Source organism: Parambassis ranga, chromosome 24, assembly GCF_900634625.1.
Source record: "Parambassis ranga chromosome 24, fParRan2.1, whole genome shotgun sequence".
NCBI lineage: Eukaryota > Metazoa > Chordata > Actinopteri > Ambassidae > Parambassis > Parambassis ranga.
The window spans coordinates 10,898,011-10,916,474 of NC_041043.1; the positions used below are offsets into that span (position 1 = coordinate 10,898,011).

Genomic DNA, 18,464 nt, shown 5'->3' on the forward strand with positions numbered 1-18,464 from the left:
GCACAATGAAGGCCAGATTCAAGACATAATTTAATTCATAGCTACAAAACCCACCTGTTTTGGGATTATAAACATTATTTTCATTGACAAGAACATCATTGAACACTATGGTTCCTGAGCTTCTCATCGGGCGCGTGAGTGCAGCAGAGAAAGAAAGGCGTGGCACATGAGCATCGGAGCCTGCAGGACCTGATGACAGCACACAAACAGGGAGCGTAAGTTAGCACGATTTACAGATCAAAGAGCAATGAGTGCTTTCTTCTGCTTTTTAGTAAGATCAACACATACCCTGTTCACCTCTGAGACCTGAAAGGGAGATGAAAGATAAAAACAAGCAGTTAATAATTCAACCACACTGTTTATTTTTGTTCTTATCACACTGTATCTGTGCCAGATGTGAGAAGAGAAAGATTAAATATACAACTTGTAAATTTTCAGGAAGGTTTGTTGTTTTTACCTGGTGGTCCCAGCTTGCCATCTCTGCCTGGAGATCCTGTCCTCCCTAGGGGCCCTACAGGACCAGGGGGCCCATTCTCGCCTCGCTCTCCTTGCAGCCCTGGAGGACCAGGTGGACCTAAAGCACAAGAATGTCAGGTGAGAAAGCACAGCTGGGAAATCCTCTTCATCCCAGGATTGGATCAACTCACTCAACTTCTACCTTAGACTGACTTTTAAGTGAATTCTTTTGGACATGACAGCCTGGATTCTTTCTCTGATCTATTTTCTTCCTCATCCTGAATACCCCTCCCCTTCAACTCCCATGCCCCCCTGCCCTCTGTGACTCACCCCTGAAATCTTGTTTTGTGAAAACATGGAACTGCTTCACCAAGTCCACCACTGACGAGTTCAGTCTGTGTATCTTAGAGTGGACATTCTCCAGCTGGACGTTCTGGATGTTGTCGATAACACCTCCTTGAGACGTCACAGTGACATTGAGCCCATTAACGCAGCTCCACAGCCCAGACACATGTCTGTTCAGACCCTCCTTGATCCTTTCCAGGCTGTCCGAAAAGGAGTCAAAGCGTCCGCATACTCCCTCCAGCTTAGAGAGCCTTCGGTCCAGGCCGTCGCTCGCCCGCCGACAATCTCCCACCTCCGTCACATAGTTGCTCCTTATTATTTCAATGTCTTTGCCCAGATTGTCGAACTGAATCTTCGAATCATCGATGTGCTCCGTCAGCTCTTTCTGCAAGTGGTTCACCTTGAAGTGAACGTAGAAACATGTTAATGTGTGTATTTTGGATGGCGTTCCTTTCACAACGTTCTAATATAAATACACTTTTTTTTCAATTTATTTTCCTACGTTATCTTATACACACAAAAATATGTAAGCATATTATCTGTGTCATGTCTGTCAGGACAACTCAAATATTTGTAATATGCTCAAATATTTTCATAACTACAATAATATTATGTGAATACACCACTGCCAAGATAGCTACTCGGCTTATTTAAGTAGCATAGGGTTGTTTTTACAGTATATAAAGAAATGCAGTGTTTCAACATGTACAACATGCTGTGTAAATCATCAGTTTAATTACCAATCATACAACATAACTCAAGTGAATCCCAGACCTGGGCTCAGGCCATACAATAAAAGTCTCAAAACATTCAGTAACAACAACAAGAGGTGGAAAATCAGGCTCACCCTGAACTTTGGGTGGTTTCCTGAAAATATACTCTCTCCCTCCTAGAAAAGGCTTTAGTTGGATGTATGGATTTCTTCTAATGTTGCCATAAGCTTGACATACTTGTTTCTAGTGAGATATCTGAGCAGCTGTCACCTTTTTCATATTTTGCACAAGTATTATATCGGATACAAAGATAACTTTCCCATTAACAGCCAGCAGAATGCTTTTGTTTTTGCATACAGGCTACAGTAGGATAGCTACACTGGTAACCATAACCATAAGATGTTAGCATCTCCTTTACACAAAGCTGATGAGATTTCCTTTTTAGCTTTCAGAGAGTATGAGTTCTGCAATCTTCACAAATCAGTATAAATTTTAAGATTTTTGAAGCCTAAATATGATCCCAAGAGGAATTTATACGCTATGGTTAAACAAACTAGCACTGTCACATGATTATGACATCACCATCATCATGAATGATACAAATACCTTGAAGTTTGTAGTCATATTTATCACTATTCACTTGATAACAACTGCCTTTTGATGCGTAAAGTAGAAAAGTAAGTTTTTTCATGATGAGGAAACTCATTTCTTTAGCTGCAACCACCCAAAATATCAAAAAAAAATATAGGTCACTTAGATCAGGAAAAGTGATATGTCAACATTTTTAATGTTTTCTAGTAAGCATTTTTGTTACCCCCATTAGCATGTTAGCATGTTGACAGACTAAACAAACATGGTGTGAATGTTAGTTTGTGGACATTACCTCAAAGTATAAAGCCCATGTTTGGTCATCACCTTACCTCAGAGATGAGGTCCTCCCTGGTGTTGGTCAGCTTGTCTCCATGTGACTGCACGGTCCTTCCCAGGCCCTTCAGAGTGTCATTGATGGAGTTAAAAGTAAACATAACCCCTGCCAGCTCTCCTTGGATAGACTTCAAATCCTGTCCTAATTTTCCACTGTGACCGTCTAAACGTCTCTTTATGTCATTAATGTTGGTTCTGCACTGTCCGGTGCATTCCTCCACCTCCTCTCTGAGTCTGCCCACCTCCTCCTGGAGGTTGGAGCAAACCTGAGAGCATACAGATTCCCCGGAGTCGACTTTCCTCCGCAGATCTGTCAGCTCTGTCTGGCACCTGCTGAGGCCGGTCATGGTGGAGTTGGTAAGTAATCGCAGGTCCTGCTCGATGCTGCTGCAAATTGAACAGTCCTCAAAATCCCGGCCCAACGTTTCAACCTCTGTGACAATCCGGTTGAAGTTCTCACCGTTCTCCCCTGTCACAGTTTTTATCTTTTTGACATCATTTGCTAAGTCAATCACCCTGTCAATCAGGGAGTCTCCTGAGACAGACAAATCATTCAGTTTGGTGTTGAACTTCTGGATCTCTTCTTCGTTGCCCAAAACCCTCCACTGTAAGGTTTTCACAGTGTCATCAGTCGACTGGTCCTTTCTGTTTCGCCCGCAGGTCTCGTTGCACATGTTGGTAGTTGATGTTAGCCTCCTGTCAAAGAAAACTGTAGTGTTCTCCAGTTGGCTTAAACGTCGACTATGGTCTGTCACTGTGTCTCCAAGAACAGCCACGTCCATCTCTATTTTCCCGATCCTGTAGGTGTGGTCATCCAGCTGACTGAAGACCGTGTTACGCAGCTGGGTGAAATCTCTCTGGACAGAGTCTTTCAGATTATTTCCAGTGTTTGTACACCTCTGTTCTGTCTTCCTCACTGTGTTGTTCACCCTTTTCTCCACCTCTCTCAGCCTGCTGTTCAACCGGTCCTCTGTTACTTTTCCTTTACCTCCACCTGTCCCAGCAAGTTCCTTATCCAGCCGCCCTTTAATGACGTCGCACTTGTTTGCAGTTGTGGTGACTCGGACCTCAACGCCGGACATCCTCTTTTCCAGCTCAGTGACTGTGTTGCAGCAGGACTGGGAGCGCTCAGTGTCTCTGCGGGTGTTCTCCAAGCTTTGCCTCAAGTGATGGTCCAGGGAGCTGACCACCTTCTCCAGCGCTGTGATTCTCTCCCTGTCCTCCTGCTGCTGGCGCCTCAGGTCCTCCACTCCAGCCTGAAGAAAAAAGAGCATTAATAAAGAATTACGGCTGTAAACTTGTAGATCATCAAGATTAAAGTCATGTGTTTATTAGGTAAAGGCCAGCTGTTGGTGTATCTCTTAAAAAAATCAAAGAAGCACATGGTTTAGGTACTAGCGTGTTATCATAATCCAGCTGCCCTTTAGCGTGAATACTGGTCATGTGGAAGACTTTGTGGTGACCTCCAAGAAAACCACCCACAGATTTTGAAGACCTGACATGTCAGGGAAGGGTAAAATAAAAGTTTATTGTATTTGTCTTGGATGAGACACAATAGCATTGCTACTTTTAAGACCTATTTGCTGAGTGGTGCCAGTAAGGATCCCATTTTGAAGGTATTTACAATACACAGCGTCTCTTCATCAGGTTCAGGCAGCCACCAGCAGAATTAAAAACACAACAAATACCTGTGGGTAACAGGGGGTGGGGTGGTGTTGTGGTGGGTCGGGGAGTGGAGGCTTTTTATGCATCTGAGCCTGGGGGCCCATGATTGCACTTGAACATACGGAAAATAAAAACTTAATTTAAACAAATAAAATCTGTTTTATGTTCAATAATCGAACCATTGAATCCTCCCACACAGCTGGAAAACTTCAGCTGCCTTGTTGCCATTTTCCTTTTTAATCGCTCACTCCCTGCTTGATTATGGACTTTGTTGTCATAACATTTTTTAGTTTTATTATTTCTTTGCAGTGGTTTATGTTGGAGTGCTGCTTTTTGTATTATAGTCTACATGTGGCCATTATTCTTTACTGCTTCAGGCAGCAGAAATCACTTACAGAGCCCCACAGGGAAATATGCACGACAATTTAACAGCTAAACAATCCCGACGTTTTTCGATTCTGCTCAAAAATGACTGTAACAAATCATGAATGTTCTTCCCATCTTAAGCTGATGATTACACACACTGAGAGCTTCACCTGGCAGGCGGAGCAGGACAGAGACACCCTCCTCTCCAGCTCTGTCAGGATCTCCTCCTTCAGCGTGTTCAGCTGGCCCCCCCTGTCTCCTCCACCCTTTGCCACTCCATCCAGTTCATTGCCTCCTCCGTTCACCAAGTGGTTGTTGATGTTAAGCAGGGTCTGATCATGAACCTAAACAACCAAACACTCACATCAATAACTAGGATCTGTGCTGTGTTTACATTTGCAAACATATCAGTAGAGTACCTGTGTCCGGTTGTAGAGGTGGTCCAGCTTGGTCTGGATGCTGTTGATGGTTTCCTTCATGTGTGGCTGGGCTGAATCAGCAGGAATAATTGCTCCACTCAGCCCGGACCTGAACGTTTGTGGAGTCAATAGGAGCATAGCTTTAGTCCAGATTTAGACACTTGTGCTTATGCAACCATTAAAGGACCAGTGTGGATAATATAGCACCATCTAGTGGCGAGGTTGCAGACTTGGTGCCAGTGGCTATTCTATCAAAGTGATGTCATTATCTACCAAAATCATCTTCTATATAACAGCTAAATATTGTTGTTACTTCCCTATTATGCCAGCGTTTGACTTGTGTTTTCCAAGGCTAATGCAGAAAGATGGATCAATGCCCCCTAGAGGAAAAGAAGGGCTCATTCTCAGCTAAAAAACAAATTGCTATACTTTATTCATTAATATGAATAAAGTACATTTCTACTCCCAGCTCCCCCCTCAGACTCTTCCTTTTAATTGGTATATATTTACAATATTATCCTATTAAGCTCTCGTTTACATATACAGAAAGGAAGCCTATTTAATGTCTTCCTTTCTGTATATTTGAATAAACAGGAGTAGCCTCCTCTCAATAAACTGACCTCCTGCAGTAAACAGTATTAAACAGGATATGACATTCAGTCCTGGATGCTTCCTGAATATCCTTAAACAGGATTTCAGTGTGCAGGTGAATGCACTCCACGGAATAAAACAGGCAGTTGATGAATTGAAAACAACGTCTGCTTACACCCTCTGGTTTATGCCATGAATGGTTGTCTGCATGTTGTGGAGGTTTTTGGTCAGATCACGGATGGTCTCCTCCAGCTGTCTGATCTTCTCTGTGTCGCCTGGGTAAAAAGAAAAAAAAACAGATGACTTTCTTTTCTTACAGGGAAAGGTCCAAATTAACTCCAGTATTGTCAGTTATGTTTGACCGATTTAGAAGATTGAACTCAACATACATAATAAAACTTTAAACTTGCATAACGTTAGGTTGAAAAGGTTCAAGACCATATAAGTATTCCCACAGTGGTCATGATCATGCAGTAATTGCTAAATGACCATTAGCAAGTTTTGCTACCGTACCTCCTCCACCTCCTCTCTGTCCGCCGTCTGTGTTGTAGCCTGTCTGCGTGACGTGCTGCCCTCCGTTGACCTGAGTGTCAGGCCCATTATGGCAGTCTTCTCCTGAGTAACCGTGGCAACACTTCCACTCCATTTCCGTCACCATCTTGTAAGCGACCTTATACCTTGGCCTCCTGTATGTCCGGTAGCTGTGAATAAAACAGAAATTTGTCAAACATCACCATCCGTGTGTTCCAATGTGTTGATGCATGGACTTGCCACTTATTTGTTTTACCACATGGTTCTTTGGAAGCCAGTTTCTGCTGTCCACCTTACTTAGGGCAATCTTGTGTTAAATATTAGGTGGCCCCAAAGGCAAATCATTTTAGCCACAAACCCCTTTAAATCTCTCATAAAGGCAGAAAACTCCTAAACTGGGGCCCCTTTAAACAACCCCGTGACATTGTCACTAGAAAGGGCCTCATTTAAGGGGGTGTACATAAACAACCCATGAGCCACCATCTGATATTTATAGCTAGAGGGGCCCACACTGCTATTTCATAATGTGAGTTCTGTGAGTTCATATCAGATGCTATACTGTAATCAGTACACATGTAGGCTTTATACCAGCAGCGTCATTATCTGGATGTTAGCATTTAGCTCAAACTGCTTCGTACAGTGTGTTAGCCGTGTTGATTTTTGTGGTGTTGTGTTGCGTTCCAGACCATGACATCAGATTTTAAATCTGTACTACGATCCAAGTCAGTGACCTTCAATGTTTCCTGTATTCCCCATTGACTACCACAATCTTCATATTGATGTGCATGGGGTCATTAGATGTCAGGAAGCTGTTGCATATCATCTCCTGATAATAGATGGGATCATGAGAGCTATGTAAACTTTAAATGTTATGCCTATCCCATTTTCCAAAGAAATCAGCTGCATTTAACCAGCACTAAATCTCCGATTCCTCTGGACTGTTTTATTTGGAATGATCTGCCCCTGTTTAATCGTTAATGTGTCATTCATATGTGCGACTGAAAAGGCTCCCAGTTACAGTAATAGTGCAATAAATAGACCAGAATTGGCCAAAGGTCTTTATAAACATATAAAGCAGCATCACAGGCATGTTAAAAAAGCCCTGACTGTGAGAGTTCAGCAGGTTTTTCACCTCTATGCCAATCCACAAACATCAGTATTGCAGAGCCTTCTCTGTGCCATAAAAAAGAATTCATCTTCCAGCTTCCTGCACTGTGATCATGAGAAAATAAGCTCCACTCAAAGAAAAAACAGAAGAAGACAAGGGCTTGGAGAAATGGAGGTTAGTGTTAGAGAGTCATAGAAAGTAAGAAAAAGAGATTGTTTTTGTCGGGATAGGAGACTAGATTGTGGTGCCTGGCTTCATTCTTAGCATATCCCAGGTTTATGCTGAGACCCCTGCCAGGCATGGGGATCAAGCAGCCGAACCAGGGTCAAACAACACAGGGAAATCTTCCAAAGAGCAAAAAACATCAGCAGAGTTTGATTAATGCTTGCTTGCAAGAACAGCGTCTGCATTTGGAAAAATAATTTGGTCAATTCCATCTTTAGAAAATTTGCTCCAATATTTGCAACACTAGAAATTCCCAGGTCTACTATACACTAAAAGGGGGCATCATCTAAGACTCTGAGACCAGCACTTTATCACTGAGATTAACCAGTCATCCTGAGCTGTAATCATGTCTTGCTGTGATGTTCTGGCTACAACCAGACACCTTCCTGAGCAGACTGCTGAAACTCAGGAGACAGAAAATGAAAATCGCTGAGTGAAAATTGCAGACAGGAAGAAAGGGAGAGACGACAGATGAGGAGAGGATAAAAAAAAAGACTTCTGTGGATCAGAGGACAGGAAGTTACATCAGTAAGATTGAATACAGATCACAATCCTGGGGCAGAGATGCTAAAATTACAGGAGATGAGAAGAAGAATATACTCACGCCACTCGAGGACACTGGCCCCAGGTACAGCGCTGGTAGTCTGGTTTGATGTATGTCTCCACCCCATCCTCCATCACACAGCTAACAGTGCGTGTCACCACATAAGCACACCAGTTCCTATGAAATCACGCAAACACACACACACAAGCAGGATATGACAAATGGATAACTGTGTGCTGATGTGGAGTCAGGCGTTGACACAAACACAGCAGCCCTCACATGTACAGCCTGGTTCTCTTCTTAGTTTCCACCCAATAAAAAAAAGAGGAAAGAGTTTGAAAAATAATCCTTAAAAAATCTGGTCTCTTGTTCATTGTGAGGCTCCACTGAGTTTGCAGATCAATATCTCAAACCCTGGACTCCATTATTATTCTGTGCAACACTCATGAGAAATCGGTGCAAATGTCAGATCAGTTCAGGATAACACGATTTAACAATGGTTGCCATTGTGTTGCCTCTCTGACCAGTATACACACATATGACACACACAGACACACATTTCCTTGTACTGTTTATACTGTATATATCTTTGTGAACCATTGGTTAGATTTATTCTACGCTCAATGTAATAATAATAACTCGCCTACCTCGTTATACCTAGATATCTTCTCAACACAAGTTCTGAGATGCAGATGAAAGATAGAATTCAGCTGTCATTCGACACAAAATGTGATTTATTTTGCTAAAAGACCCTGCGTGGGTTCAGGGAAAGTTAAATTGATTTCACTGTTTATATTCCTTATTTATAACATAAACGTTGGCTTTTTATTTACTGGAAATAGGCAGTTTCAGTTAGCAGCCCAAAGTGAAAATGACTATATAATACAATAAATTTAGAATGTGTATGAGCACATTTACTTGCTTGCTAATAAAGGCTTCTTTTCTATTGCTTTCACACAGGTCTGTTTTTTGGTGTTATAGTAAGTCACCAACAAACAAGGCAGCATTGATCTTATCTAAAGTTAGGTTTAAGGTATAGTTGTTTGATTCCTACACATACATTTGTTCTAAAATATATCAGATGAGGTGAAGATAGAAGAAGTATTCATACAAAGCAGGGGCAGAAACAGCCAGACTCCCACAGTCTGCAGGCTCCTCAGTTTGTCCTCATGCCTCTGACCTCATGTCTCCTGTAACCCTGAGAGCTCTTGATAACGACTGCAGATAGATTTGAGACACAGATGTCCTTCAGTCACTTTCTATCATCATTTTCATATTACCCAGAATCCCCATCCACTGCTATTACCCTTGTGGTTATTACGGCCAATTAGTGTCAGTCTCAGCCTCGTCTGAGGTAAGCTACGAAGGGTTTACTGATAAAAGTTGGAGCATACAAGGAGTTCCTTTATGCTGGAAAGTCAATCGGCAGCTCTCTGTCCTCATGTCTGTCAAACTGTCTCTTTTTTTCTGTCCCTCTGTCCTCATGTCTGTCACTCCTTCTCTCTCTTCCTACATGTTTCCTCTGTGAAACTCCGTTTTTAATCTTCTCAAGGCATTTTTTCTCACACCTGCTTCTCTCCCTGCCCACCTCCCCCTCTTTATTATCTTCATGTCATCTCCTGTCCTCTGTCCCTTACTCTGATCACACCTCTTCCCTCTATTCAAAGACCACAGTTTTTCCCTTCATTCCAGCGGCTGTCTCACTGACATGAAGACTTTATCATGTTTTCATTCTAACCCCCTACTTATGGCCTGATCTAACTGTGGGAAGAGGAGCGCACACACACACACACACACACACACACACATAGTTTTGGATTTAATGAAATTCAGTTTGAAGATATATTAAAAATATAGCAGTTATTACAGCACGTACATATTACAATGCAACCCTAAAGTCATCAAGAAATGTTCAATTTGTTGTTTTTTGATGTCGCTGCAAGAGAGTTCTTTGACCTTTGACATCAAATTCTAATCAATTCATTCCATTCATTCTACAGCAGAGTAAGACCTACAGTGTATACTTCATTATACTTTATCCCCAAAAAGGAGAGTATAGTTATAATTTTCAGACTATGCGGTGCTTCCGGTGCCAATATAAGATTCATAATCATCCCAGCTTTATGAGAAAAGCACAGAAATATGAAAATCAGGCCTTGAGCAGAAACTTTTCACCATGTCTAGCTTATTTGGTACATTCACAGTATATCATGTTGCTGTCTGCTGATTTGCAGTCAGCTCAGCCTGGAATCAACACCAGACTCAGCATAAGTGAATGTCATTTGGCTGAAATCAGCCAGTGTGCTCATTCTTAGCATTTCCACAGATCTGCAGTTCATCACAGAGATCCATGTTAGTTTGTATTACACTCTGTGGTTTATTATGCTCTGTTTAATGTCTTTATCAGAACTTCATAGCTCTGATTATTCAGAGCAAAACTCTGCCATCGTACATCTGTCATCAAACACAGCTCCTTGTGTGCTTCCAAAGTCTTGTGGTTCATCACAGCAGCTCCTTACTGCTATGTGAGGGTTATCTTATTCTGTGTAATGTGACTCAACATTTACATCAGACCAGCACAGAAGAATTAGGTCTTAACATTTCAGTCTCCCACTAGTTCCGCTGTGTCTGTGTCACAGTGACTCTGATCTATGATCTTGACTCTGTCACAGACCACAGATAAAGCATAACGCTGGCGGCGCTCACACTCTGTCGTCTCTGATGGATAACAGAAGCTGTGTCTCATATAGATAAATAAATCTTACCATCTCTCATGTTTTCACTAGTGAGCAGACACAGATGTGTTCATGTACACACACATTTACATACAGTATATGCACTGTGTGCACTGCCACTGTGTGCACTGCCATCATCACACTTTCCACCCTTCCATCCATCATGGGAGAAGTCACTGCGGGGCAACACTTGACAGAAGTCTTTATATTTGTGGGCGGATGAGAGTCAAACTGAACAAGTGTGTGTTGTGTTTCATGAAAAAAAGAGCATTTGTTTATGTTTGTTCCAGCACACGTTCCCGCAGGCACGTTCTCTGAAGCATGGGTCGACACCTTCAAAACATTTCAGCTCCAAATCCACGGGCCTTTTCTTCTCCCTCCCTCTCTCTCCCTCCCTCTCTCTCCCTTTCTCTCTAATCAGTGTGAAGTTAAGCATTCCAGCAGTAATCCAATGAAGTCCCATTAATCAGAATGGCCGCAGAGAAATCGCTCAGATGAAAGTCCACTAATAAGGCTTGGCAACTTTTCCATAAGAGTAAAATACAATTACAATGCACACACACACACACACTTTTATACAGAGAGACACACAGACATGCATTCATAGGTTCCCACACACAGCCAGACAAGGACATCCACATAGACACGTAGACACATAGCTTCATGAAGTGACTTCAATTAAACTGTACAATCCCAGTTCACCAGTTCACAGCATAACTGGCTGTTTTATGAATGAATGAGAAAGAGAACAAGCATGGCTGTGTGCATGTCGCCTTTCAATGGGGTATTCAGGGGCCAATCTCAGTTTATTCCCCTTATATCAGCACCACAGGAAAACACATTTACAGGATGGATCCTGCACACATTACTGAATGTTTAGAACAACAATATGTTTGTCAGAAAAACGACAAATGCAAAACTATAGTACAATGCATAATTTAGGCCTCAAAACAAAAACTACTAGCACAATGATCAACACAGATTAGTGTGTGTGGCTGCAACACAGCAGGAGAAACAGTTAACCAAAGTGGATCTGGCAAACCAACCATAGTGGAAATGTGGTGGAAGCATGTTTTTAATGCCATGTTGTGGTTTTAACGAGTGGGAGGACTTTTAAGAATGAGGACTAACTAACTGACTCTGTGGTCTAGTTACTGTATATAACATGATGTACTGTACAAGACATGTAGAACATGTCATAGTGTTACATCAGTTTAAAATGATCATATAGTTCCAGGCATACTTAATGTTTATTTTTAAAACGCGGAACAAAAACAACCTCTCATCCAGACAAATATTTTGGCATCATTCCATTCTTCATGTAGGGATGATAACACTGCTGCACCCTGGAATTGTCACAAATAACTAAAATAACTTGAACCTCCTCCAAACGGACTGTGGCGGATTAGGAAAGGATTTTATGCCCTTTCACTTTCTTCTGAAGTAAAATAAATAACATTTCTAAGGGCCTCTTGGGACACTTGGTGAGAACATAGAAAAAATGTTTTCACGGTTTATATATTAGTGTGAATGTACCTTTAATGCTCCACTGTTTTAACTATAGGTAGTTGCTAAGGCTGTGTGTTGTTGATAGAGTTAACTGGGGTGTTTAAAGCTGCCTTTAAGTCTGCAAACAAAACAACAAGTCATGGGCTGTAAAACCAAAACAATGAGCTGAAAGGCGTTAAAATACTCAGTAAAGTTAATTGGAGCCACAAAGAGCCTCAAAGTTAGATTTTAAACTTTCACATTCCACACACAGCTATATTGGCTGGGAACCTACAACAACCTACAAAATAAATTTATATTAAATATATACTAATAAATGTGTGTCCCACTATGGCCAATTATTCTTCGGGGAAACATTCATTTCATTTGTGCTATTTAAATCAGATTTTTTTTGTCTTTTTATTGACGGACATTTCACTTTATTCCTTCCTCTCTACTATTCACTTATACACACTTACATGCTTGTTAATTTAACAAATCTTGTCTGTCTCCAAACAGAAAAACATGCAGCCCATGTCTTTCTTGCTCCTCTGCCAGACACCATGCAGTGAAAACTCCCATTGTGCACATCTTATTTTTATTTGCAGACCTATAACTCAGCATGAGTGGAACTCTTGCACCTGTCTGAACATCCCTTTATTCCCCAATAAGTTTCACCTCGTTATAAAACAGCAGACAGGACACCTCACAGCCAAGCAGGAAGTTGCGGTCGGACAACTCAACCTACACAATACCAGCTTCATTTTTACTCTATACACCATCTCTGCGTGACTCCCGGAGAGAAGAATTGTGGGTAAAAGCTGAAATATTCCCTGACAAAGGTGACATAGAGACTAAGTGGGAGGAAGAAGGAAAAAAGAGAGGGCTGAGGTTAAATACTTTAACAAAGAAATCACTTGGCGACGCCTTTTGTTGAGGGATCTTTCATTCGGCCTTAAGGGAAAGGTTAGACAGCTATCTGAAAGGGTGGATGGAAAAGGGGCGTGTCTTATTGTTTGAACTGTGACCCAGAGGTCAAGAACCCCTGCAACGTCCTTGTAAAGGTATACCCCTGTACACACACCGAAAGCCTGTCACACACGACAACATACACACTCGAGTGCACTCACTCATGGCTGAGTGATCACGCCCCTGACAGACAAACGTACAGAGAGGCAGACACACACATTCCTCCGGGCTCTCTACCCTGTCTTTAAATGCACTTTTACTAACACACATACCATTTTCCCCCTTTGGACTCGATCCAGCATCAAGGGACAGCATGGCTGTGTAAACTTCTCTCTGATTGTTTAGCCTGACGGTCACCAAGATATACGGACAGCGCCCATGATACTGCCATTTGCTTTAGTAATACTGCTCAGATACGTCAGAGTTTGGAGGTCTGCAGGTTTTTTTTTTATGGCTCACTTGAATTTTACCCATTTATGGAGGCGTGTGTGTGATATATAAGTCTGCTCAAAGCCTTAAAAAATCCCAGCTGCTTAAAATAGCACACATTAGCAGCTAGATAAACTTAACTAGCTGCTGTGAAGTACAAATGTCTTGTCGTGTCTTTGACCTAAAAGGGGGGGGGGTTATAGTTTCAACTGTTCAGCTGTGAGGGATGTGATGAGTGCCGGGAAGCGATCCAAGCCACTATAATGTTCTGTACATTTATCTTAACAGAGCCCTCCTAAATGCGATGCATGCTGGAAACTATGGTAATTAGGTAACAATAGCCATGTCTGGAAAGCATCCCTGTTCCCACATTTGCATTACCATATGTAAAGAGACTTTTTTTTAATTGAGCTAATTAAGAGAAAGCAAAAAAAAAAAAAATCGCATGCGGATAAAGTGAACTTGGATGCATTCCAAGGTTTGGTCAAGAAGAGGACAATCCTGTTACAGTCTAATTGCCTGGTGACAGTGGAGTATGTTTTGGCCCAGTGTAACCTATGCAACCAAGGGTTTGCACAATATTTACAGTGCATTGAGGTTACGATGCCAATATGGCACTTTCTGCATCTGTGAGATGGTGCTTTTTATGTAAATTCCACTAATAAAGGCTGAACATGAACCTCTGTGTGGTTTAACAGTGTCCAAGCAACCACTAAGGCCCCGACAGCACATGTGAAGGAAAACTGTGACCAACCTGAAAGAGAGGTGCAATAACATGCGGCTTTATGCTAAACCATCCTTAGAATGCTAACATGCTTGACAGGTTTAATATTTGCCATATTCACCATCTTGGTTCAGCATGTTAGCCTGATCATATTTGCTAACACTAAACACATTAGCTGTTGATATATGATTACAAATTAATACATGGTGGCGGTGCCCTCAATGTTTGTGATGAATTTCACGGCATTCCTCCTGAGACGTTCACAAATCCAGACCACAAATTTTCACCTCCACGGTGGTCCTATAGAGGAATGAAATCCTTCAGTCTGGTTTAACTGGCGGACATTACCATCCACAGAGCCAAAAGCTGGAGCTGACATCAGCCAGCGCTATTACTCCTGGCTCTGTATTAGGATAATTAACACCTTGTAAGATGTTCTTTCAGCCAATAATTTCAAATCAAAGAGTCTAAATCTGGCTATGGGGAACTTAATATCTGTTTTATGTCTTGATGCAGTGGTTAGATATAAACATTTCCCTTTTGATGGATACCAAGCAAATGTCCAGGGATTCATGTTATAATCCTGAGCAACCACAAAAGAGGGCTGCATGCACACAACCTCCCTCTGCTGAACTGGAGCCACTGAGGTCGATTAAGCTGCTCAGAGGCAATTATTAAGAGGACCTAAATTACAGACAGTTGTTGCCTTCCCATGCCCAGACTGCCAAACTCTGCAGCACTCTCAAGACTCATTCCTGTCTGTGAGACGCTGCTACAACATTTTCCAAAATGTATTTCAACAACATGAACATGTAAGAGACACACCCCTTAAATTCAAGATGGCCGCTCTGCACATCAACACTAATTAGAGCTGTAGTACTTGGAATGGGGTCAATTTGTGTGTGAAGACATTCCCAGCTCTGATTTCCAATGTATACAAGTTACATTAGTGCCACTGGTCCTGTGTGTGTGCAGGGAGAGGGACATCCATGACAGTGAAAGGGGAAGGAAGCGAGAAGAGTGCACCCTGGGTAATTTTTCCTTGTGATCTTTAAATGCTGGTGCCAAATAGCATAAGAACAAAGATATCCTTGTCCTATGACGAAGTGAGATTATATCTTTGGGTCAAGCCACAAGAATGAGACAAATACACAAGTAAACAGTGACTCATGCAGGTTTAAAGTGACTGTATGTGTTGCATAAAAGAATGCAGTATTATAACCTGCTGGTGTATGACTTTACCCCAACACCTGGAAGAGTGGGATGTGTTGAGCACCTGACTGCTTTTAAAAGAACTTTAAGTATGATAAATGAAAGAGAGAGAGACAGTGACACCTCTTCTCTATCTGCTCCGTGCTACCCTCCAGTGGTGATCCATAGCTTTGTCCATCAAACTGTCAATGAGCCAAAACAGTTCAGCAGTCCACCTGCGTCTACCCTCAAACACGCCGCTTCTTTCCTCTTCCATCGTCACTATCTGGATGTTGAAGTGCAGCTCTGACTCTCTGGCAGGAGATATGTCAGACAGTTCTGGATCCTCCTGATCCCCCACATAAGACCCCTGCTGGATGTCTTCAGTTCATTCAGCTGCCTTTACCGCTTTTGGAATACTTCACACATCTGTCAAAACAGATCAATTGAGTTCAAACAGATGTCAGAGGGGCAAACCACATCGCCACAGGCCAGTGCATTCTTCTCCCTGATGTGTCACCCTCTGTTTGTGTGTGTGTGTGTGTATGTTCCAAGACAGCAATGCTGAATCCTTCATAGCCTACTAGTTTCAGCAGGGGGAAGGCATTTAAAATCAAAGTCCCCCCTCCCTCCTTCCTCTCGTCGGTCTGCCTCCTCACTTGTTGTGTTGCTCCTCCCTGTCTTTTCTCACTCTTTCATCCTCTCTTGTCATGCCTGCACGCTTGCTCTCACTCCAGATCTTCTGATTTTTTTCTTGTCTTGCCTCGATGATCAAACCCAGTCAGATAATCAATTTTCAACTTTTGACGTCTTATCTCTCACTTCCCCTCATCAATCTCCTGTTTCTTCATCACTTGTCCTGTGTCCCTCTCTCCTCCTGCCTCCTGCAATCTGTGGTTCACAGTAGCCAACACTAACACAGCGGCCATATCTCATCACTCAGGGAGCCGCAGCAGCAGCAGCAGACGGTGCTGTGATGTGGAGAGAAACCTGATAGAAGCATATACCGCAGTAGTTCAACTCACAGAAGCTTGGCCCGCCTCACACACACACACACACACACGCGCTAAGTGCAAACACATGCAGGCAGGCACACAGACCCATACCACATGCGAGAGATATGTCCCTCATTTAGGTTCTGTTGTGGCCCCGTTTATTCGCACACATGTCCATACACCTACACAATCCATCATCCAAATTGCCCAAACTCCCTGTTTTGATACAAGCACACAAACAAATTATACACACACACACACACACACACACACACACACTCTGACGTCTGCCCATTAAGGTGAGGGGGTCATTCACACACGGGCCCCACAGACAGGAGATCAATTACATGCTAATAACACACTATGGAACTGAAAGAGCACAACAAAAACATACACGTATTGGCTCACTGACAGTAATAACAGCTTGATGAAGATTTACAGGTGACTGTTAATCACTATGATCCAAATGATTTTCTTACTGTTCCATAAAATAGGGGAAATGGCAGGAGCTCCAACACTGATCCAAGGTTGGTGGTGTAGGTGTGTGAATGATGGGAAAGATTGTAGCGTTTGGGCATCATTCATAACATAATGTTTACAAATTACACTTTTTTTTCCACTCTTGTGGACTAATAGTGTCTAAAGTTCACCATCTCTGCAACTAGTCACTCCCCACAGAGCCTCTACTCGAGCACAAGGTGCTTTTAGGCAGGGCGATAAATTTCCCTGCAGCACGGCTGACACTGAGGGTGCTTTTAAAGATCCTGGGCCTCCTCAAATTTTTCACTTGGGGCTCTGGAACAGTAAATATCTGTAATACCTATAAGCCCCATCCAGCTCTGGGCCCCTCTGAATCATCCTCCCATTCACTCACCCACTCACCCATCAATCCCTCTTCTGGGCCCCTACTGAGTAAGAGACCTAATCACTAATCAGACATTTCCTGTGAAAGTGAGAATTTAGCCCATGTGTACTTCTAAAAGGGCCACAGTCCCTAATATTGAGCTGGTTTCATGTCCCACCCGGCAATATTATTCAATGAATAAAAGGTTATATTTGATTTAAAATATAAATAATCAAATATTGTGAATTATAAATCCTAGAATCCAGCCTGACAGTTTCAGAAGTTTGTGTCACGACTTTAAGAGACACTCATTTTTACAGAGAAATGCACCAAGCAGGTGAAGCCAGCAATTATTGTATTAAGGTATAAAATCAATACATTCTTTCATAAATAGAGCTGCTATCCCTGATTCCCACTTTTTGTACTCTTTGAATTACATCTCTTCTGTTTTTCATGTTCATAAACAACTGGAACTGGAACGATCCAAATGTTTACGCACCATATTTACGCATGAGTAGTTCCATTAACGTCGAGCTTACCTGTGCCTGCTCGCCGCTCTCTGCCCCGTCTGAATACTGGACTCCGCATATCCAAGACCCGAACAAACTCGCGATAACAAGAAGGCGAGTAGGTAAACAAATAAAGTCTCCATCATTAAGTCCGGCGCGGTTCAAAATGTAATTTAGTTTCTCCAAGTACAGAAGTCCACGCGGTTATCTTCAGTGACGTGGTGTCGGTAAATGACGGCGTAGAGTCATGACTTCACCGAGTGAGAAAGTCCCGTAGAGTCCAGTCAAGTGCATTTCAAAACGCTAAACTGCGATGGAGCTGGAGTCTGCAGCTGAAGAGCGGAGTAACAAGAGGAAAGTTTCCTGTCAGAGCTCCAGGAGCCGTCATGCCAGCGCGCTCTCTCTCTCTCCCTCTCTCTCTCTCTCTCTCTCTCTCTCCCTCCCTCTCCACTAAGTTTTTCCCCTCTGTTCAAATGCTCAATACATTCAACTGAAACCCCTTGATTGGCAGTGAACCTTATTTCCAAACCTGTCTAAGTAATTTTACATCAAAGTAAGAAAAACATTGAACTCCTCATGTGTTAAGTTCACCAGCAGGTGGAGGTTTTTTTTTATATACTAAAGAACACACAGAAGAAGCTTTAAAAAATGAACTATTGTTAGAAATGTTTTGGTTCTGTGGTATGGGAAGAT

At 42.3% G+C, this 18,464-nt stretch overlaps 1 protein-coding gene across 2 annotated transcripts in view; it reads right to left on the minus strand.

Moving 5' to 3' along the window:
- Positions 1-18,193, minus strand: part of emilin1a (elastin microfibril interfacer 1a) — a 19,846-nt gene extending 1,653 nt beyond the window's left edge. The window contains exons 1-11 of one of the 2 annotated variants that reach the window (XR_003669630.1): positions 17,802-18,193; positions 7,948-8,064; positions 5,993-6,180; positions 5,655-5,754; positions 4,889-4,997; positions 4,640-4,813; positions 2,435-3,694; positions 787-1,201; positions 457-574; positions 289-316; positions 55-189 (exon numbers count right to left, since the gene is read on the minus strand). Coding sequence is in view for 1 of the 2 variants with exons in the window: in XM_028398111.1 (XP_028253912.1) it covers positions 55-189; positions 289-306; positions 458-574; positions 787-1,201; positions 2,435-3,694; positions 4,640-4,813; positions 4,889-4,997; positions 5,655-5,754; positions 5,993-6,180; positions 7,948-8,064; positions 17,802-17,917 (2,749 nt within the window). In the remaining variant the exon portion in view is untranslated. The remainder of the gene's footprint in view (positions 1-54; positions 190-288; positions 317-456; positions 575-786; positions 1,202-2,434; positions 3,695-4,639; positions 4,814-4,888; positions 4,998-5,654; positions 5,755-5,992; positions 6,181-7,947; positions 8,065-17,801) is intronic. The other variant, XM_028398111.1, reaches the window with a different exon arrangement.
- Positions 18,194-18,464: the final 271 nt, after the last annotated feature.